General features: G+C 40.4%; 1 protein-coding gene across 1 annotated transcript in view; it reads right to left on the bottom strand.

Annotated features, from left to right (window-relative positions):
- The window catches only part of PDCD1LG2 (programmed cell death 1 ligand 2), a 115,576-nt gene that overhangs the window by 83,502 nt on the left and 14,402 nt on the right, over positions 1–17,672 (bottom strand). Inside the window, exon 3 of the mRNA XM_007118173.4 lies at positions 2,993–3,061. Within this exon, the coding sequence (XP_007118235.2) occupies positions 2,993–3,047 (55 nt within the window). The 5' untranslated portion in view covers positions 3,048–3,061. The remainder of the gene's footprint in view (positions 1–2,992; positions 3,062–17,672) is intronic.

Below are 17,672 nucleotides of genomic sequence, written 5' to 3'. Positions count from 1 at the left end.
CATCAATGAAAGACATAAGACTGGGGTTACTTTTTCCTTCAAGACATGACAAAGTACAAAAATAAATATTTCTCCTTAAATGTGTCTGGGTAACAAGATGTCCTTAGGTTTTGAAATGAAAATATAAGAAAAAAATTGAACTACAACACTACAGTAATAAAAGAGTGAGTGATATAAGTGAAAGGATATACACATAGATCAATAGAACAGAAGGTCCAGAAAAAGACCCACACAAATATGGCCAATTGATTTTTTACAAAGGTGCAAAGGCAATCAACGGAGAAAAGATAGTCTTTTCAGTAAATGAACAAATGGGGCTGGAGCAACTGGATGTCCACATGCAAAAAAAAAAAAAAAAAGCCCCAACCTATACTTCACACTATACAAAAATCAACTCAAGATGGATGGTCAACCTAAATGTAAAATGTACAACTATAAAATATTTAGAAGAAAACATAGAAGAAAATCTTTCAGGTCTTGGGTTAGGCAAAGAGTTCTTAGATATGACAATCCATCAAAGAAAAAATTTGATAAATTAGATATCTCCAAAATTAAAATCTTTCCTCTGCAAAAGACACTGTTAAGAGAATGAGAGGGACTTCCCTGGTGATCCAATGGTAAAGAATCCGTCTTCCAATGCAGGGGACGAGGTTTCGATCCCTGGTTGGGAAACTAAGATCCCACATGCCTCGGGGCAACTGAGCCTGCGCACCACAACTACTGAGCTCGCGTGCCTCAATGAAAGAGCCTGCATGTGGCAAACTACAGAGCCCACGCGCCCTAGAGCCCGTGCGCCACAGCTAGAGAGAAGCCCACTCCCCGCAACAAAAGATCCCATATGCTTCAACGAAGATCCTGCTGCCACAACTAAGACCCGACACAGCCAAAAAAAAAAAAAAGAGAATGAGAAGATGAGCTACAGACTGGGAGAAAATATTTGTATATCACATATCTGATAAATAATTTGTATCCAGAATATATAAAAACTCTCAAAACTGAACAATAAGAAAATAACCCAATTAAAAACGGTCAAATAATTTGATATGCCCTTCACCTAAGAAGACATATGAATGGGCAATAGGCACATGAAAATATGTTTATCCTCACTAGGTACTGGGGAAACGCAAATTAAACCACAGTGAGAAACTTCTACACACCTACTAGAATGACTTAAAAAAGAAAAATGACAATGTCAATACCAAGGGCTGTCAAGGATGTGGAACAATTGGAAGTCTCATACTTTGCTGGAGGGAATGCAAAAACAGTTCAGATTCTAAGAACGGTTTGATGGTTTCTTATAAAGTTAAATATGTACTTACCATATGACTCAGCAATCCCACTAGTAAGTATTCACCTAAGTGAAATAAAAACCTATGCTTCCACAAAAACCTATACACAAATGTTTATAGCAACTTTATTTATAATTGCCCAAAATAGGAAACAACCCAAAAGTCCCTCAAGTGGGAAATGAATAAACAAAATGTGGTGTGTACCTACAGAGTAATACTACTCAACAACAAAAAGGAATGAACTATTGATTCATATAACAATATGGATAAATTTCAAATGCATTATGCTAAGCGAAAGAAGCCAGACAAAAAGAATATCTAATAAATGATCCCATTTATATGACATTCTGGAAGAGTTACAACGACAGGATAGAGAATAGATTGGTGAGTACCTGGGCTTAAAAGTTGGGGGAGGGTTTTTGTTTGGTGATAGAACTGTTCAGGATCTTGACTGTGGTGGTGGCTATATGACTATGTGTTTGTCAAAACTCATAGATGCTTTTATAAAAAAGAGTAAAATTTTACTTTATGTCAATTTAAAAACAAATATTTTAAAAGTGAAATGAAAATATTTTCCAATAGCTTTTTGCTTCAATCTTTAAATTATTTTATAGATAACATGGTAGAGCATCCACAGAGCATTCAAGTAAGGAAAGAGTTAATTTTGCCTGTCTCTAAAAATCCCAGCAGGGCAGGGTCTCTTAGAAAGGAAATATCAAGTGTTCCTTTAGCTGCCACTGCAAGGGCAGGGCTGGAGTAAGCAGAATATTAGGGTGTTCTCCAAGGATGGCCCCAAGTCAGTGTCTCTAGTGCCAGAGCAGACTGAGCAGCCCAAGGGAGGGGGAGGAACGTGACTGGCATCACCTGGAAGGGAGGGAAAAGCTCTTCAAAAAGTTATCAGTGCCAAAGAAGGCATTCTTTTTCAATGAAAGGCAGAATGTTGGATGACTTCCCATGGGATTGGGGCTGTTATCATAGAGGACCTAACCCCCTTTGTCCACCTCTGTCCTCCTCTCTTACCTACTGGTGTTCACCCACTATAATGCACTCATGGTCCTGACTGCATATGTGAATAGTCTAAACTACCTTCCCCAGGAAAGCAAAACTCTGAAACTGCTTTCCTCCTTGCTATCCACACCCTCCAATAGAATATCTTTCTCCAAAATCCAAAGGCATAGCTTTAAGGTTCATTATTCATTGAGATACAAGGAAGACTCTGAGTTTAAATGAAGACTCTGAGTTTCCAACTCAAGTAATCCACATTAATGTGTGAATGACCCATGGCTGCTATTCTTGTTTTTTAAAAGAGGAGGTGTCCCCCTGACCTTTGTCTCCTCACTGTCCCTGACAGAAGAAAAAAGGACAGCTTCTTGGCATCTCACCTTTCAGGAAATTCAACCCATGCCCTCTTGTGTCAGTTCAGAGGTGCATGGCCTGAATGGTCCTGTCTTCTTGTTACTACCTTTATTGGAAAGTGGGGATAGATGGACCAATATTCTTAGTCCCTGTTTCTGTAAGACAGGGACATGGGTATGCACATACCACCCTGGGCACCATTGTTTTGGCTGTGCTTATAATAGCTGGTAATCACACTTCCTCTCAAAGAAAGCCTTCAGCTCAAGGACTACCTTCTCATCCTTGGCTTCAGCTAGGGGTCATCACCTGTTCCTCTTTCTCAGGCCCCTCCCTTTGACCTTTCTTACCTGCTGTCTGATGAAGCGGCATTCCCAGGCTCAAAATTAGCAGGAGGAGGAACATGTTCTGTACTGGATCTGAAACAGATAATTGAAAGTCTCAGAGCCTTCTGCAGTTTTTCTGGGTCTCATGATTTGGTCATTTGCTCACTTCTGAAAACAGAACAGGCAAATGACTGGTAAATAAATCTTTTGGGGAGGCAGTGGACCATGGTGGAGTAGAGCTGGGAAGAGAAGTTAAAGGGTGATTGCCTAAAGGAGAGGAGTATGGGATAAGAAGAAGCGAGGCACTCTTTATCAATCCAAATTAGAAGCTCATATGAACCAGTGCTCATGAGTTACCCACACAGCTGGTTATCTGTACCTCTTTGTTTCTTCCATAGTTTCAGTGTAGGCCCTTGAAAACCAGTCTTGTTCATCAGATGAATAATGCGCATCATCTTTTCCAGCTGGACTGGAACTCTGTGAGTTGGACGCTCAGTGCTCAATAGAACAGAGCTGGATTCTCAATAAATACTTGCTAGTTGACTGAGCAGGTAAAGTTGTCAAGCTCTTTAGAGTGCTGTGATCCAGTGTGCCCATCACTTGAACTACCTGTTACTAAGAGGTGCAGACAGGGATTGCAGAGAACTGCAAACCCAACTGAGTGGGTGCCAAACCTTAGTCCTGCTTCACCTCTCGTGCTTCCACTTTTGCTCACAAACCTTCCCACCCAAGGACTTCTCACGGTTGAAGGCAAAAGGGACAGGGTATACCACTGTCAGCTTTTTTTGTCCTCAAAGAGGCTTTAAAATTTTATTAGCCATGGAACCATTTCTTCAAGGGGAATCAATTGGAGCCATACATCTAAATCAGGTAAAAGCAAAGCTGCTCTGAGTACAATGGAAAGCCAGTGGAGGATATGGATCAGGAGAATGACATGATCTCATTTACATTTTTAAAAGAGGATTCAGTTTTGGTGTAGACAATAGACTATTGTTGTGAAGGACAGTGGGATGGGCAAGATTGGAAGCAGAAAGATCAGTAAGAAATGTTTTCACAGAGATGATAATAGTTTGGACCAGAGTGGTGGGGCTAGTGGAGGTGAGAAGGGGTCTGTTGAAGGTTTTTTATATTTATACATTTTTAAAATGTATTAAAATTTTAAAATTGGTCCCTTAAATTTATTAAAAATTTTAATATCTTTATTGGAGTATAATTGACATACAATAGAGGATTATGGGGGCTTCCCTGGTGGCGCAGTGGTTGAGAGTCCGCCTGCCGATGCGGGGGACGCGGGTTCGTGCCCCGGTCCGGGAGGACCCCGCATGCCGCGGAGCGGCTGGGCCCGTGGGCCAGGGCCGCTGAGCCTGCGCGTCTGGAGCCTGTGCTCCGCGGCGGGAGGGGCCACAGCAGTGAGAGGCCCGCGTACCGCTAAAAAAATAAATAAATAAATAAATAAATAAAAATAGAGGATTATGTGTGTGTATATACATATATATTTAAGACACAGATGATTCAGTGGTACGATTCAGCGGTTTTTAGTATATTCTACAGAATTGTGCAACCCATACCACTGTCTAATTTTGGATCATTTTCATCACTGCAAAAAGGAACCCAATACCCATTAGCAGAAACCCCCAATTCCTCTTCCCTCTCCCTCCAATCCCTGGCATTCACTCATCTCCTTTCTGTCTCTATCAATTTGCTTTTTCTGGATATTTTATATAAATGGGATCATACAATATGTGATCTTTTGTGTATAGCTTCTTTCACTGAGCATATTATTTTCAAGACTCATCTGTATTGTAACACATTACCAATACTTCATTCCTTTCTATGACTGAATAATATTCCATTGTATTAACACATCACATCTTTCTTATCCATTCATCAGTTGATGGACATTTGAGTTGTTTCCACTTGTTGGCTATTATGAGTAATGCTACTATGACATTCATGTACAAGTTTTTGTGTAGACTTGTTTCCAAATCACTTGATTATATATGTAGGAGTGGAATTGATCAGTTAAATGGTAACTCTATATTTAACTTTTTGAGAAACTGCCAAACTGTTTATCCAATATATGATTTGCAATTACTTTCTCTTATCCTGTGATTGTCTTTTCAGTTTCTTGGTAGTGTTCTTTGAAGCACAAATGTTTTAATTGTAAAGTACAAAATAATTTAATTTTGATGAAGGCCAGTTTATCTGTTTTCTCTTTTAATTGCTTGTGCTTTAGGTGTCATCTCTAAGAAAACATTGCCTAATCCAAGGTCACAAAGATTATGTCTATGTTTTCTTTTGAGAATTTTATAGTTTTAGTTCTTATATTTAGGTCTTTGATCCATTTTGAGTTAATTTTGGGGTATGGTGTGAGGTAAGGCTCCAGATTCATTGATTTGCACATGGACATCCAGTTGACTCTGCATAGTTTGTTTAAAGGAGTATTCTTTCTCCATTGAATTGTCATAGCACCCTCACCAAAAATCAATTGACATTAAATGTATGGGCTTAGTTCTGGAATCTCAATTCTATTCCATTGAACTACATGTCTATCCTATGTCAGTATCACAGACTGTTGATTACGCGGAAGCTTTGTAGTAAGTTTTGAAATTGGGAAATGTGAATCTTCTAACTTGTTTTTCTTTTTTTAAGACTGTGTGTGTGTGTGTGTGTGTGTGTGTGTGTGTGTGTGTGTGTGTGTGACTATTCTTGCTCCCTTGCATTTCCATGTGAATTTTAGGATCAACTTGTCTATTTCCACACAAAAAAAGCAGCTGGAATTTTGATAGGGATTGTACTGAATCTGTAGATCCATTGGGGAATATAGCCATCTTTATAATACTAAGTCTTCTAATCCATGAATGTGGCATGTCTTTCCATTTATTTAAGTCTTCTATATTCTCAAGAAGATTTGATGGGAATTGCTGACAGGTTGGAAATGTAGTTTGACAAAAGTAAAGAAATCCAGGAAAATTTCTAGGTTCGGGGCTTGAGTCACTAGGGCAATGGAGATACTATTTATTAAAAAGGAGAAGACTAAGAATGAAGCAGATTAGGGAGCAGAAATCAAAAATTGTATTTGGAATATGTTTGGTTTGAGATGTCTACTAGACACTCAAGTAAAGATGTTTAGTAGGTGGTTGGACAACTGGTGGTCCAAAGTTTGGGCAGAGATATAAATTTGGGAGTCATCAATGCATAAGTGTTACTTAAAGCCATGGTGCTGCATGGTATCACCTAAAGAGAGATAGAGAAGGTGTCAAAGGACTGAGGTATGGGGCATTCCAACACTTAGGGGTCTTTAAGAGGGAAGGTACTAACAAAGAAGATTGAGAGAAGGGATATAAAGGCAAATTAACCATCTCTTTTATTTTCTGTATTCTGATGCTTTGACATCTGGAACTTGCTGACTTTAGAGGGACTGCCCCCTCAGGATTAGCCAATTCCTAGAGACAGTAAACAACTGTCCCCTGAGTGTGCCTTTCATATGCAAACCAACCAGTCCAGAGCCCTACCTCCAATCACCTCTTTATTGGGCTCTCACTCTCTGGGTCACTATCTATCTGCCCTAATCACCCTAGGGTCAGATACCAGATACCTCTATGCCCCCAGAGTCTGCTGAAATTATACAAACTAGCCCCATTCCTTCCTGTGGAACCCACAGTAGAGGCTCCTGCCCACTTTTCCCCCTGTCCCTCTGCCTCCTGTGTGACCCTGGTATTTGCCTGTATGGCCCACTATGGTGTGACATGCCCCTTTCTCTTGGGATCTGTGAGTATGACAAATTATTTTTTTCTTTTTTTTGTGGTATGCGGGCCTCCCTCTGCTGCGGCCTCTCCCGTTGCGGAGGACAGGCTCCGGACGCGCAGGCTCAGCGGCCATGGCTCACGGGCCCAGCCGCTCCGCGGCATGTGGGATCCTCCCAGACCGGGGCGCGAACCCGGTTCCTCTGCATCGGCAGGCGGACGCGCAACCGCTGCGCCACCAGGGAAGCCCGACAAACTATTTTTTCAATGGCAGTCACCTCCTGATCTGTTGGACTCACCATTCCTAAATAATAGATATAATAATAAATAAAATAATAGTAATAAATAACAATAAAACCTAGAGTTTAAAACATAGTGCTGGAAGGAGGGAGTGATCAGTTGAGCCAAATGTTTCTGACAACTGGATTTAGCAGTATGAAGGTCATGGATGACCCTGATAAACACAGTATCAGTAGATCTGGTACAGATAAAAATAGGAAATAAGGAAGTGGAGACAACAGAATATAGGCAACTTGTTAGAGAATAGTGCTATAAAGGGCGCAGAGATATGAGGCAGTACCTAGAAGCGAATGCAAGGTCCACAGTGGGCTGTATTCTTGTTTTTAGTTTAGGGAGGGAAATATTACAGCAGATAACAACTAGGAACAGAATCTAGTGCTTTCTACCAGGAAATGCTCAAGACACACCTTAGCTAGACTTGAAAACCCTCTTCCTTACTGAAAATGCAAATATACCCAGAAAAGATACCATTTTAAGCTGCATCTGCAGCCTAGCACTTGCCTAGCATTTTTTTTCCTAGAGTACAAAAGGATAGCATGTAACATGCAGTTCTGGCAACAGAAAGGACTCCTGGTTCACCCATCACTTGTTTTAACTTCCCCTTCTTCCCTGCCCATCCAAGGGGACTTTCCTTGCACACTGTCTCCTTGAGTCAACTGAGAGACAGACACTGTCGTAAAGGTACTTTCCAACTAGCAGCCTTCTTTCTCCTAGGGATAAAGTGCCCCATGCAATGGTTAAGAGCTCAGGTTCTAATGTCAGACACATCTGAGTTCAGATTCTGAGTCTACAGATTATTAGCCTCTAAGACCTTAGACAGTTTATGAAAACTTTTTGTGTCCCATTTCCCTAAAGTGCCAATAATAATAACTCCTACTTCAAGCCAGAATCCTGGAGGCATCATCTTAAACCTACACATTGCTCATCTTGCACATTCAGTCCAGCCCCCAGTCCTATTAATTCTACTTCCTGGATACTTCTTGGATGATGCCTCTTCTTCCCAACACCCTATTGCCATCACCTTAATTCAGCTTCTCGTCATTTCTCCTTACAGCATAGCAGAGCCTCCTCACTGCCATTTTTACCTCCTAGTCTTGTTTCCTTCTGCTCCATCCTTCTCTTGTCGTCACAAACCTTGGCGTCAGCATCTGATGCATTAACACATCCTATAGGCCCTTCTTTCAAATATATCTAGAATCTGACCATGTCTCACTGCTTCCATATCAACCGAAGCCATTATCGTGTCCCGTGGCGATTCTAACCTTGCCTTCCTACAGTTGATTCTCAACACAGGAGACAGTGATTCTTTAAAAATGTAAGTCAAAGCAGGTCTGCTCAGAACCTTTTGATGGCTCAGTATTTCACTGAGAATGAACTCCTAAGTCTCTCCAATAACCCAGGTAATAGGGGCCTCTGTCTTGAGTCCCCCTGCCATGCTTTAGATGATCACACTGTAGCCATGCCCCTCCCTGCAGTGTGAGGTGTTTCCTAGGTTGAGAGGTGTCATCTGGACCTCTTGACCTCCCCCCACTACCCATTATAATCTGGGTCCTTGGGATGCTGGAATTCACTGCCCAAATGGCCCTAAGCCCACTTCCAGGCCTGTGTAGTGTCTTGCCCAAATCCATCCCTTCAAGCGTGGATCCTGCCGCCAGTGTGCCTGTCCCTACACCTGGATGCTTTCTTTGCTCTTTCTGGTGAGACTGCCTTATGCAAAAAACTGCAACAGCACCACCCCTCCAGCATTCCCAATTCTCCTTGTCTGTCTTTCTTTTCCAAAATTTTCATTACCATCTAACTTACCATATAGTGTACTTGTTTATTATATTATTACCTGTCATCTTCCATTAGAATATAATCACTCAAAGGACAGGGATCGTTGTCTGTTTGCTTACTACTATGCCTTCAGCCCCAGAAACAGAGTCTGGCAATAAGTAGGCACTTGGTTAATATTTGTTGGATGAACTATCTCTTTACCTAGCAGGCAGAACAATCTCTGGAATACTGAATAATCAAATCTGACCATGTCACTCCTGCTTAAAAGACTTCAACAACTCCCACTATTTACAAGGTGAAGTTCTCCTTTAGTGTGGCCTACAAAACCTTCCCTGATCTGGCACCTCCTGCCTTGGCCACAGAGAAACACATGTGCTTTCCATGACTAGGACCTCACAGGTGCTTTGAGAAGTCTAATCTCACCTTATTTTTTCTAATCTTATTTTTCTTCTATCTCAATTTCTTCATGAGCTTAAAAAATTGTATTGCATCAAAAATAACTCCTTAAGTGGCCTTACATTTCATGCATTCAACAGAAGTGGATAAGTCTTTCCTAACTGCCTTAGTCTATTTCTTCTGCCTCAATTGTATCTGCTACTCACCTCTAGTGTAAGTACTTAACTCATTGCTGGTATGCTGATTTATTACACTTCTGTTTTCCAGGCTAGAATATGAGCTCTTTGTATAGTCATCCCTTGGTATCTGTAGGATATTGGTTCCAGGATCCTCTGCGGATATCAAAATCCACAGATGCTCAAGTCCCTCATGTAAAATGGCATAATATAGTCGGCCGTATATGTAGGGTTGCAGAATCCTTCAGATACGGAGAGTGGACTGCACTTTATTAGGTCCTTATAACTGTGTGCTGAATGGACAAGTGAATGAATGCTTGTGTGCATGACAATTTAGCATCATACTCAGGAATTTTAGATCACTGGCTCCCACTTGACTCCACTCTATCTGAGAAACTGAAACCTTAATTTAGTTGTTTATTTTGGCCACAAATAAGAACTTTCCATCAAATGGAAACACACAATGGGCCACTAATGGGGTGGGGAGGCATCATCCCTGGTATTGTTTAAGCAAAGGGTGCTTGTTGAAGCAAGAGTTTCCACAAGAGGTGGAAGGTGATCCCTTTTTAACAGCAAGATTATTTACAAGATTATCTCCCAGAAGAATGTTTCAACAGGTGTCTCAAGCCCCTCACCAACCTCTCTCAAAAGACTAGGCTATCTGGATAAGACCTCTGCCCTCTGGGTTCCTGAGGAGAACCACGTTTTCTGAAAGAACAGGTTCTTGAAGCCTTTAATGTTGGGGAAGTATGAACTCTTTCATACTCAGACAGGCAAGGCTTGAAAGAATTTACTTAGAGAACTTACGGAGTGCTTTGCCAAAATTAATTAACTCAATGCATCATTTAAAGAGTGTCCATGTGTAAGGCACTCCTTTGGCCAAATGAGCATTGTGACGACTCTTCTCCACGATACAATGAACATGTTCAAACAACCACATCTCTCTCTAGCCTCCCCTTTTAAAATTCACCTTTGTTTTGGATATAAGTATCTTATTGTCTATGCCTGGTCAGCTGTTCATTTTCATCTTAATTGTATATTCCTTATGTACATGTTTGGTTTTGCTAGCTTTTCCATCAAGCAGAGGGTGCTCATTGTAGCTATCTTTATATCAGGCAGGCTGGCCTCTAATGAATACTTCGGAATGTGAATGGAAAAAAGTAGTTTTTAATCAAATGATCAGTTTAGCTGAATTTCTTAATTTCTGGATAATTCTTAATGAATTTATGGGTAATTCTTGATAATTCTGCCTATGAACATGTCGTAGCATTGCAGTTGAGGGCAAGTCATTATTTAAAATGGAACAGAATGGCATAGGATAAGCTTCAAGAACTTTTTCTGGTGGCTCCAGGAGTCAAGAAAGGCCCTCTCAGTCAGGAGATGATCAAGCTTGAGAGTGAGAAGAAGCGAAAGCTACTCTTTTTAGATTCGTGCAAAGTTCTGCTCAAATTGCTGCCCCCTTGGCTCTCACCCAGGCCCCTAGAAAAGCTGCTTCTCTTGGTGGTGTGGTGGCAGCAGCAGCTCTGAGCTAGGCCTCAGGAGACAGGAGTTCCAGTCTTTGCTCTGTCCCTGCTGCCTTAGGAACTCACTCTCCACTCTCTACAAAAGAAGGGGTGAACTAGGTGACTTCCAAGGTCCCTTCCATGTACCATCTATGCAACTAACAACCAATCTCTACCATTTTGTTTCGCCATGTTAGGTAATACTCAAGTGTGTAACATATCAAGATTTTTGATGAACCGTGAACATTTTAATATTTTTGATATTAAAGTGTGATTCCATTTCTAACTACCACAAGTGTTATTGGCCTATCAGTAACAGTTGATCACTAGTGTTTAGGATAAAGTTAAGATATGTAAGAATGGCCTTATTCCAGCTAAAGTCTTTTACTCCTCCCCTCTAAAAGGCATTTAAGAAAGTGAGTTAAAATGATATCATGGAGATAAGTAAAAAACTTCAACTTATAAATGTGTATATATATGTGTACATAGACATAAAGTTAAACTTATGATAATTTAGGCACTTTGTTATTAGGAACACAAAGTAATGTGGGGAGTTGCATAACCTTTGTTGCCTAGGTTGTGGCAGAGCCAGTGACCAGTAATGTGAAGTTTGGTTGGTCAGCTATGTCCTCATCTAGGGAGAAGTGGACCTGGAGGAATCTTCAAGAGTTTATGGATACCGTCAAGTGGAAGGCTCCTGCTTCAGTGGACACTCTCCTCCCTCCCCCTCCTCTTTTTCTTCCTCCTCCTGCTCCTCTGCTTCTTCTGCTTTTCCTTTTGCTTCTGCTGCTGCTACTTCTCTTTTTCCTCTGTTTCTCTATCCTGCTCAAGAAGATTAAGCTCCCCAAGGGCAGAAATTTCTGTCTGTTTTTGTTCCTTACTATATCCCTGGCACCCCAAACAGCTCCTAATACATGGTGGGTCCTCATTAATATTCACTGAATGATTAGATCATGCTCCTGTGGTCCAAGAGCCATAAATGGCCCTTCTAACATGGTGAGATTGTGAGGGGTGGAAATCGGAAATCATCGAGTTCTCTAATATCTGAAGCTCTTGACCACACCACAGGCAGTAAACAGAAATGACTGTGGACAAGGTATGTGAAAAATACTTTGTAAATGGCAAAGCGTTCTTTACATTCATTGTCATTATTACTTAGGATGGTGACTGATGATCTTTGGTCTAAAATTCCCATGAATTCCTAATATGACCACTCCTTTCACTAACCCATGAAGGTTTTGCCTGGTAAAGTCTACCTAATCTTTAAGACTCACTCAGCGCCACCTCTTTCCCGACTACTCCCCTGTGCCTCCTAAGTAAATGTTCGCAGAACTGTTGTACCTTTCAGAGTACTTCTGGTCTGTCTTGTATTTAATAGGTTACGTCTAACTTTCTGCTTAGTAGATGTTTAGATCTTATTCTGCTTATTTCTCCATTAAAGATACTAACAGCAATTTATTCAATTGTATTAAGAAGGCATATCTTTCCAGAAAAATCAAGAAAATTTCTGTAAATCCTGAGGAGAAGGTTGTAAGCAGAAAATGTAAGCAGGAAAACTTTTCCAAGCAAAATTTGCAAGAGAACCAAAAATTACTATAAGTGCTAGAAGGTTCACTTTCTGGTTGCTTCAGGCCCAGTTTCTTGCCATTTCACCTATCTACTGAAAGCTATTTGTGAATTTATAGATGAAATGAAATTTATGGTGCTGAAATTATGTACAGAGGTTTTAATTCTTTCTTTCTTTTATTCAAGACATTTACTCTATATTTTCTGTGTGGCAAGCTCTGGTATGCAGAGGTAAATAAGACAGAAACAAAGCTTTCAGAATTCTCTGGTCTCTAGAATAACCAAGGCACAGGCACTTTATGGAAATATCTCAAGAATCCTAGCAAATAATTTCTTTGTGTAATAATAACCAGCATAAAAAGAAATGAAACTGAGTTATTTGTAATGAGGTGGATAGACCTGGAGTCTGTCATACAGAGTGAAGTTAAGTCAGAAGGAGAAAAACAAATACCGTATGCTAACACATATATATGGAATCTAAGAAAAAAAAATGTCATGAAGAGATTAGTGGTAGGACGGGAATAAAACACAGACCTACTAGAGCATGGACTTGAGGACATGGGGAGGGGAAAGGGTAAGCTGTGACGAAGTGAGAGAGTGAGATATGGGAACATATGTATATGTACAACTGATTCACTTTGTTGTAAAGGAGAAACTAACACACTATTGTAAAACAGTTATACTCCAATAAAGATGTTAAAAAAAATAATAATAATAATAACCAGCATAAAGGATCATGTTTGTATAACACTTTATTCTCTGCTGAACATTGCCAGTCTTAACTCACTTTGCTCCTCCCTCTTCCCAAGTGTCTAGCACAGCCCTGGGTATCTGTGAAGACCTAGATAAATACACAACAAACTGAATTGAAATACCTGACTTAATCACTGTTTTTGAAGCCAAGTGTCTAAAGCAAGAATTGTAAGCAGCAATGTTTTGGATTTGAATACCTTTGGCAAGTAATGCAGAGTTTACCCCAGGCCCTGCTACTCCCTATTGTATTATCACACATTTTACTGTCTACCAGTTCCTACAGGCATTTGAGATTTTAGGGAATCTTAACAACAGTGGCTCTGTTTTTAGAGGTGGATCAGTAATCTTTCAGTATTCAATATCTAAACCATCTAGACATAGGTAGACAATCTGTAGCCTTCAATTTAACTTAAATTCAAATTGAATCTCAACTTTTTAGTCAATAAACACTGAGCTGCCATTTTTTGCAAGTCTTTGCATTAGACTGTGGAGAATCAATAGAAGGATTCATCTAAGAAAGGATCCCTGCCCTTAAAGACATTATAACATAGTCAGAAGTTTAAAACTCATACACACGAAAAATACTAAGAAGTGGTGTAAAATATTTTGCATGAAGATGCAAAAACCCTGGAAGCTGACTGGAAGAAGGGAGACTTCTCAGATGGATGGGATTTGAAATGAGTCTTTGAAGCACTGGTAGAAATTGGAGAGTTGGAACAACTCTTGAGGGCACTGCAGATGACCCAGGAGCAAAGCTTTAGAGGTGCAAACACACAGGGCATGTTGAGGAAGACAATGAACAGCATAACCTGGCTGGAAATAAGTTTGAGACAAGAATGTTGAGAGCTTAATGCCAGGTAGAGCTGCCAGTAAAAAACAGTGACAGTCACTCAGAAACTGAGTGACAATAACAAAGAAGTTTGAAAAGATTAAATCTGAGTTTATTTTTTTCAATATATAATAGAGGGAGAGTGGAATTGGAGGCCAGCTACTTGATTACGGGGTCACAGTGTTCATCCAGATGTTTCGTAAAGCATCTGATTTAGGATCAGAAAAGGGAAGAAAGGGAGAGAAAGGAGAAACTTCCTGTCAATAAGATAATTGACAGGACAACTGACAAAACAATTGACAAGTGATTAGTCACATGGGAAAGAAACAGAATCAACAAGTTAACTGTGGTTTTGAGGCCAGACTATCAAAACAATATTGATGTCATTGGGTGGGGGTGGGGGGGGAGGAAATATAAGATCAAGAGCTGATTTTTAAAGGGAAGACGAGTTAGGTTTGAGTCATGAAATAATGCAAGGCAGTCAAGAAAAATGTAGGTCTAGAGTGTGGGACACAATTTGGGACTAGAGATAAAGATAAAGAAGTTATTTCTAATAAAATGTTAGTTGACTTTGGGGAATGAATTAACTCTCTGAGGGAGAGAGTATAAAAAGAGAGGTTAGAAAGAAAAGATCCGAACTCCAAGGAATGCCCCCAAATTTGGAGAGCAGGAGTAAGAGACCAGAGACAAAAGCAGAGAAGAAATGATCCTAAGAGTGAAAAGCTTCCCCATCACAATATCTCAGAGCCAAGGGAGGAAATCCCAAGAAGGAGAAGTGGTTGACAATAGAGAGGTCGGGAGACTAAGAACTGGGAATCAGCCCCAGGGTTATTAGAGAGGGCTAGAGGGCACTGAGGTGATTGGGGCTGGATAACCTTTCAGACTCCTTTATCTGTCCTGGAATTCTGATAGTTGATTTGAAGATTAGGGCAACACAACATGAGGGAGCCCCACAGCAGTAGAGCAGCGTGGGACATGAGGAGGTCAGGCTGCAGTTGCCTCATTACAGGGTAACCCAAGTATGCTACAGTTAAGGCATGTGGTATATTTAGACGTTGCCACGTGGAATAAAAATGACACACAACAACCTATGGATCACTGTCCAATGCATCTTAAAGAAAGTCAGCTCTGAAGCATGACCCCTAATACTGTCCCTGAGAAATCTGTGTCACCTCCATCAGCCCCAATGCTCGCTGTGCAAATACCCCATATCTGGTGATTCACCTGCCACTTCATCAAATCAATTAATTCAACAATTCAACAAGCACCCAATGAGCACCCATGCATATTGTGAGGCACTGTGAGGGGTACTTGGGATTCAGAGAACCTAAAAGGTGTGGTCTTTGCCTATGAGGAGCTGCAGTTTAATGGAAAGGCTCACAGACAGAAGAAATCTGAGAAGACATGTTGAAGAGTGGGAAAGGAACATCCTGCTGATGGTGAGAGTTCAGGTAATAAAGGCAAATAGACCTGTTCCAAGTGGCAAGAGATATAGTTCATCTATTCATAGAATCTTAGGCTTCAAAGGGAGCTTAAAAAACATCCAGATCAATTGGCATTTGACTCCTGCTACAACTGTCTGATTGCTGCTCACATTGAATATTCTACTGTACATTTTTGTCGATGTATGTCAATCATTCCCTTCCACAGAACCACAGAATTTCAGGGTCACAAGACCTTATTTGTAGGTAATTTCATTCAAGTTTCACCTCCTCACTTCAACCCTTTCTCACATGAATCCATTGTCATCACTTTTCTACTATGTGCACCTGGATAGTGACCAATAAACAGCAATAGTTGCAGTTTTCCTTCATTTTGCTAAACATTCTTTCATCATTTTATGTAGAATATTAAGCCTTTTAGTAGGCCCAAATCACGCTTTTGTTAAATAATGGTTGCCTATTTTATAAGTTAACGTAATTATAGTTTTTGTTGTTTTTTTTTTAACAGCTTACACTTGAATATAGCTTGTAAACACAGACTAGCCTGGAATGTTGACTGCCTGCCAAAGGGATAATCACAAACAGGTGTTAGAAGTAAAAATCCAAATTTTTAAGTTCCATTAACCCTCCAAAATTCTAAGCAGAGAGACAACTTCAGGAGTAAATTTTTTTTGGTGCAGATTTATTTTGTGCAGAAAAAAAAAAATCTCACCTCATAAAACTGCTCAACAAGAATAATAAGCATAGGACCAGCAAGAGAAATCCTACTATTTTGAGGACAGGAGGAAATTAGCTTCTTTGTGCACCTGAGCACAATTTCTGAGGCAGTTTCTCCCACCTCCAATGGTGTGGAGAGAAAATGTGCCCATGCTTACACAACTATGGCACCCTCATCATGGTCTACAACACCAACTCAAAGTATGAGAAAATCTCAACCCACTCGATACTCACATCAGGCCCTGGCACGGCTCCTCAGGCAAAGACGCAAAAGAAAATAAAACAACAAACAGTTGCTCTTTGTCAGATTCCCTCATAGAAGCCAACAAAACAAACAGCCAAAACAAAAACAAAACCTAGGTTGCTGCCGACACCAATGCAACAAGCAGTAGCTCCAACCCAGGGTTCTTTTTAGCTGGCAGAGGGACGCACGAGGACGGATAACAGAAAATTGTGGGGATAAGGTACACTGAGCAAGACAAGAAAAGATATCGTCCCCATCCAACTCAGGCTTTCTCTTAACATGAGTACAATTCAAACCAAAACTGATGCTAAGGAACTGACTGAAGCCCAACCTACTGGCAAGTTTTGGTTTTACTTTCAGTGTCACTTCTCTGCATGCAAGTACCTGCGTGTGCATATTTATTTATTTGTGTATTTATTTATGTATTTATTTATTTTAGGTTGTTTCCATGTCTTGGCTATCGTAAATAGTGCTGCAATGAACATTGGGGTGCATGTGTCTTTTTTTTTTTCTTTTGTTATTGGTTAAAAAAATTTTTTTAACATCTTTATTGGAGTATAATTGCTTTACAAAGGTGTGTTAGTTTCTGCTTTATAACAAAGTGAATCAGCTACACATGTACATATATCCCCATATCTCCTCCCTCTTGCGGCTCCCTCCCACCCTCCCTAATCCCACCCCTCTAGGTGGACACAAAACACCGAGCTGATCTCCCTGTGCTATGAGGCCGCTTCCCTCTAGCTATCTATTTTACATTTGGTAGTGTATATATGTCAATGTTACTCTCTCACTTCGTCCCAGCTTCCCCTTTCCCCACCCCATGTCCTCAAGTCCGTTCTCTACGTCTGCGTCTTGATTCCTGTCCTCCCCTAGTTTCACTAGAACCTTTTTTTTTTTTTTAGATTCCATACATATGTGTTAGCATACGGTATTTGTTTTTCTCTTTCTGACTTACATCACTCTGTATGACAGACTCTAGGTCCATCCACCTCACTACAAATAACTCAATTTTGTTTCCTTTTATGGCTGAGTAATATTCCATTGTATATATGTGCCACATCTTCTTTATCCATTCTTGAGTTTATTTCTGTGTATGGTGTTAGGGAGTGTTCTAATTTCATTGGTTTACATGTAGCTGTCCAGTGTTCCCAGCACCACATATTAAAGAGGCTGTCTTTTCTCCATTGTATATTCTTGCCTCCTTTATAAAAAATAAGGTGACCATATGTGTGTGGGTTTACCTCTGGGCTTTCTATC

This window comes from Physeter macrocephalus, chromosome 9 (assembly GCF_002837175.3).
Source record: "Physeter macrocephalus isolate SW-GA chromosome 9, ASM283717v5, whole genome shotgun sequence".
NCBI classification, from domain to species: Eukaryota; Metazoa; Chordata; class Mammalia; order Artiodactyla; family Physeteridae; genus Physeter; species Physeter macrocephalus.
This window is presented reverse-complemented; position numbering and strand designations above follow the sequence as displayed.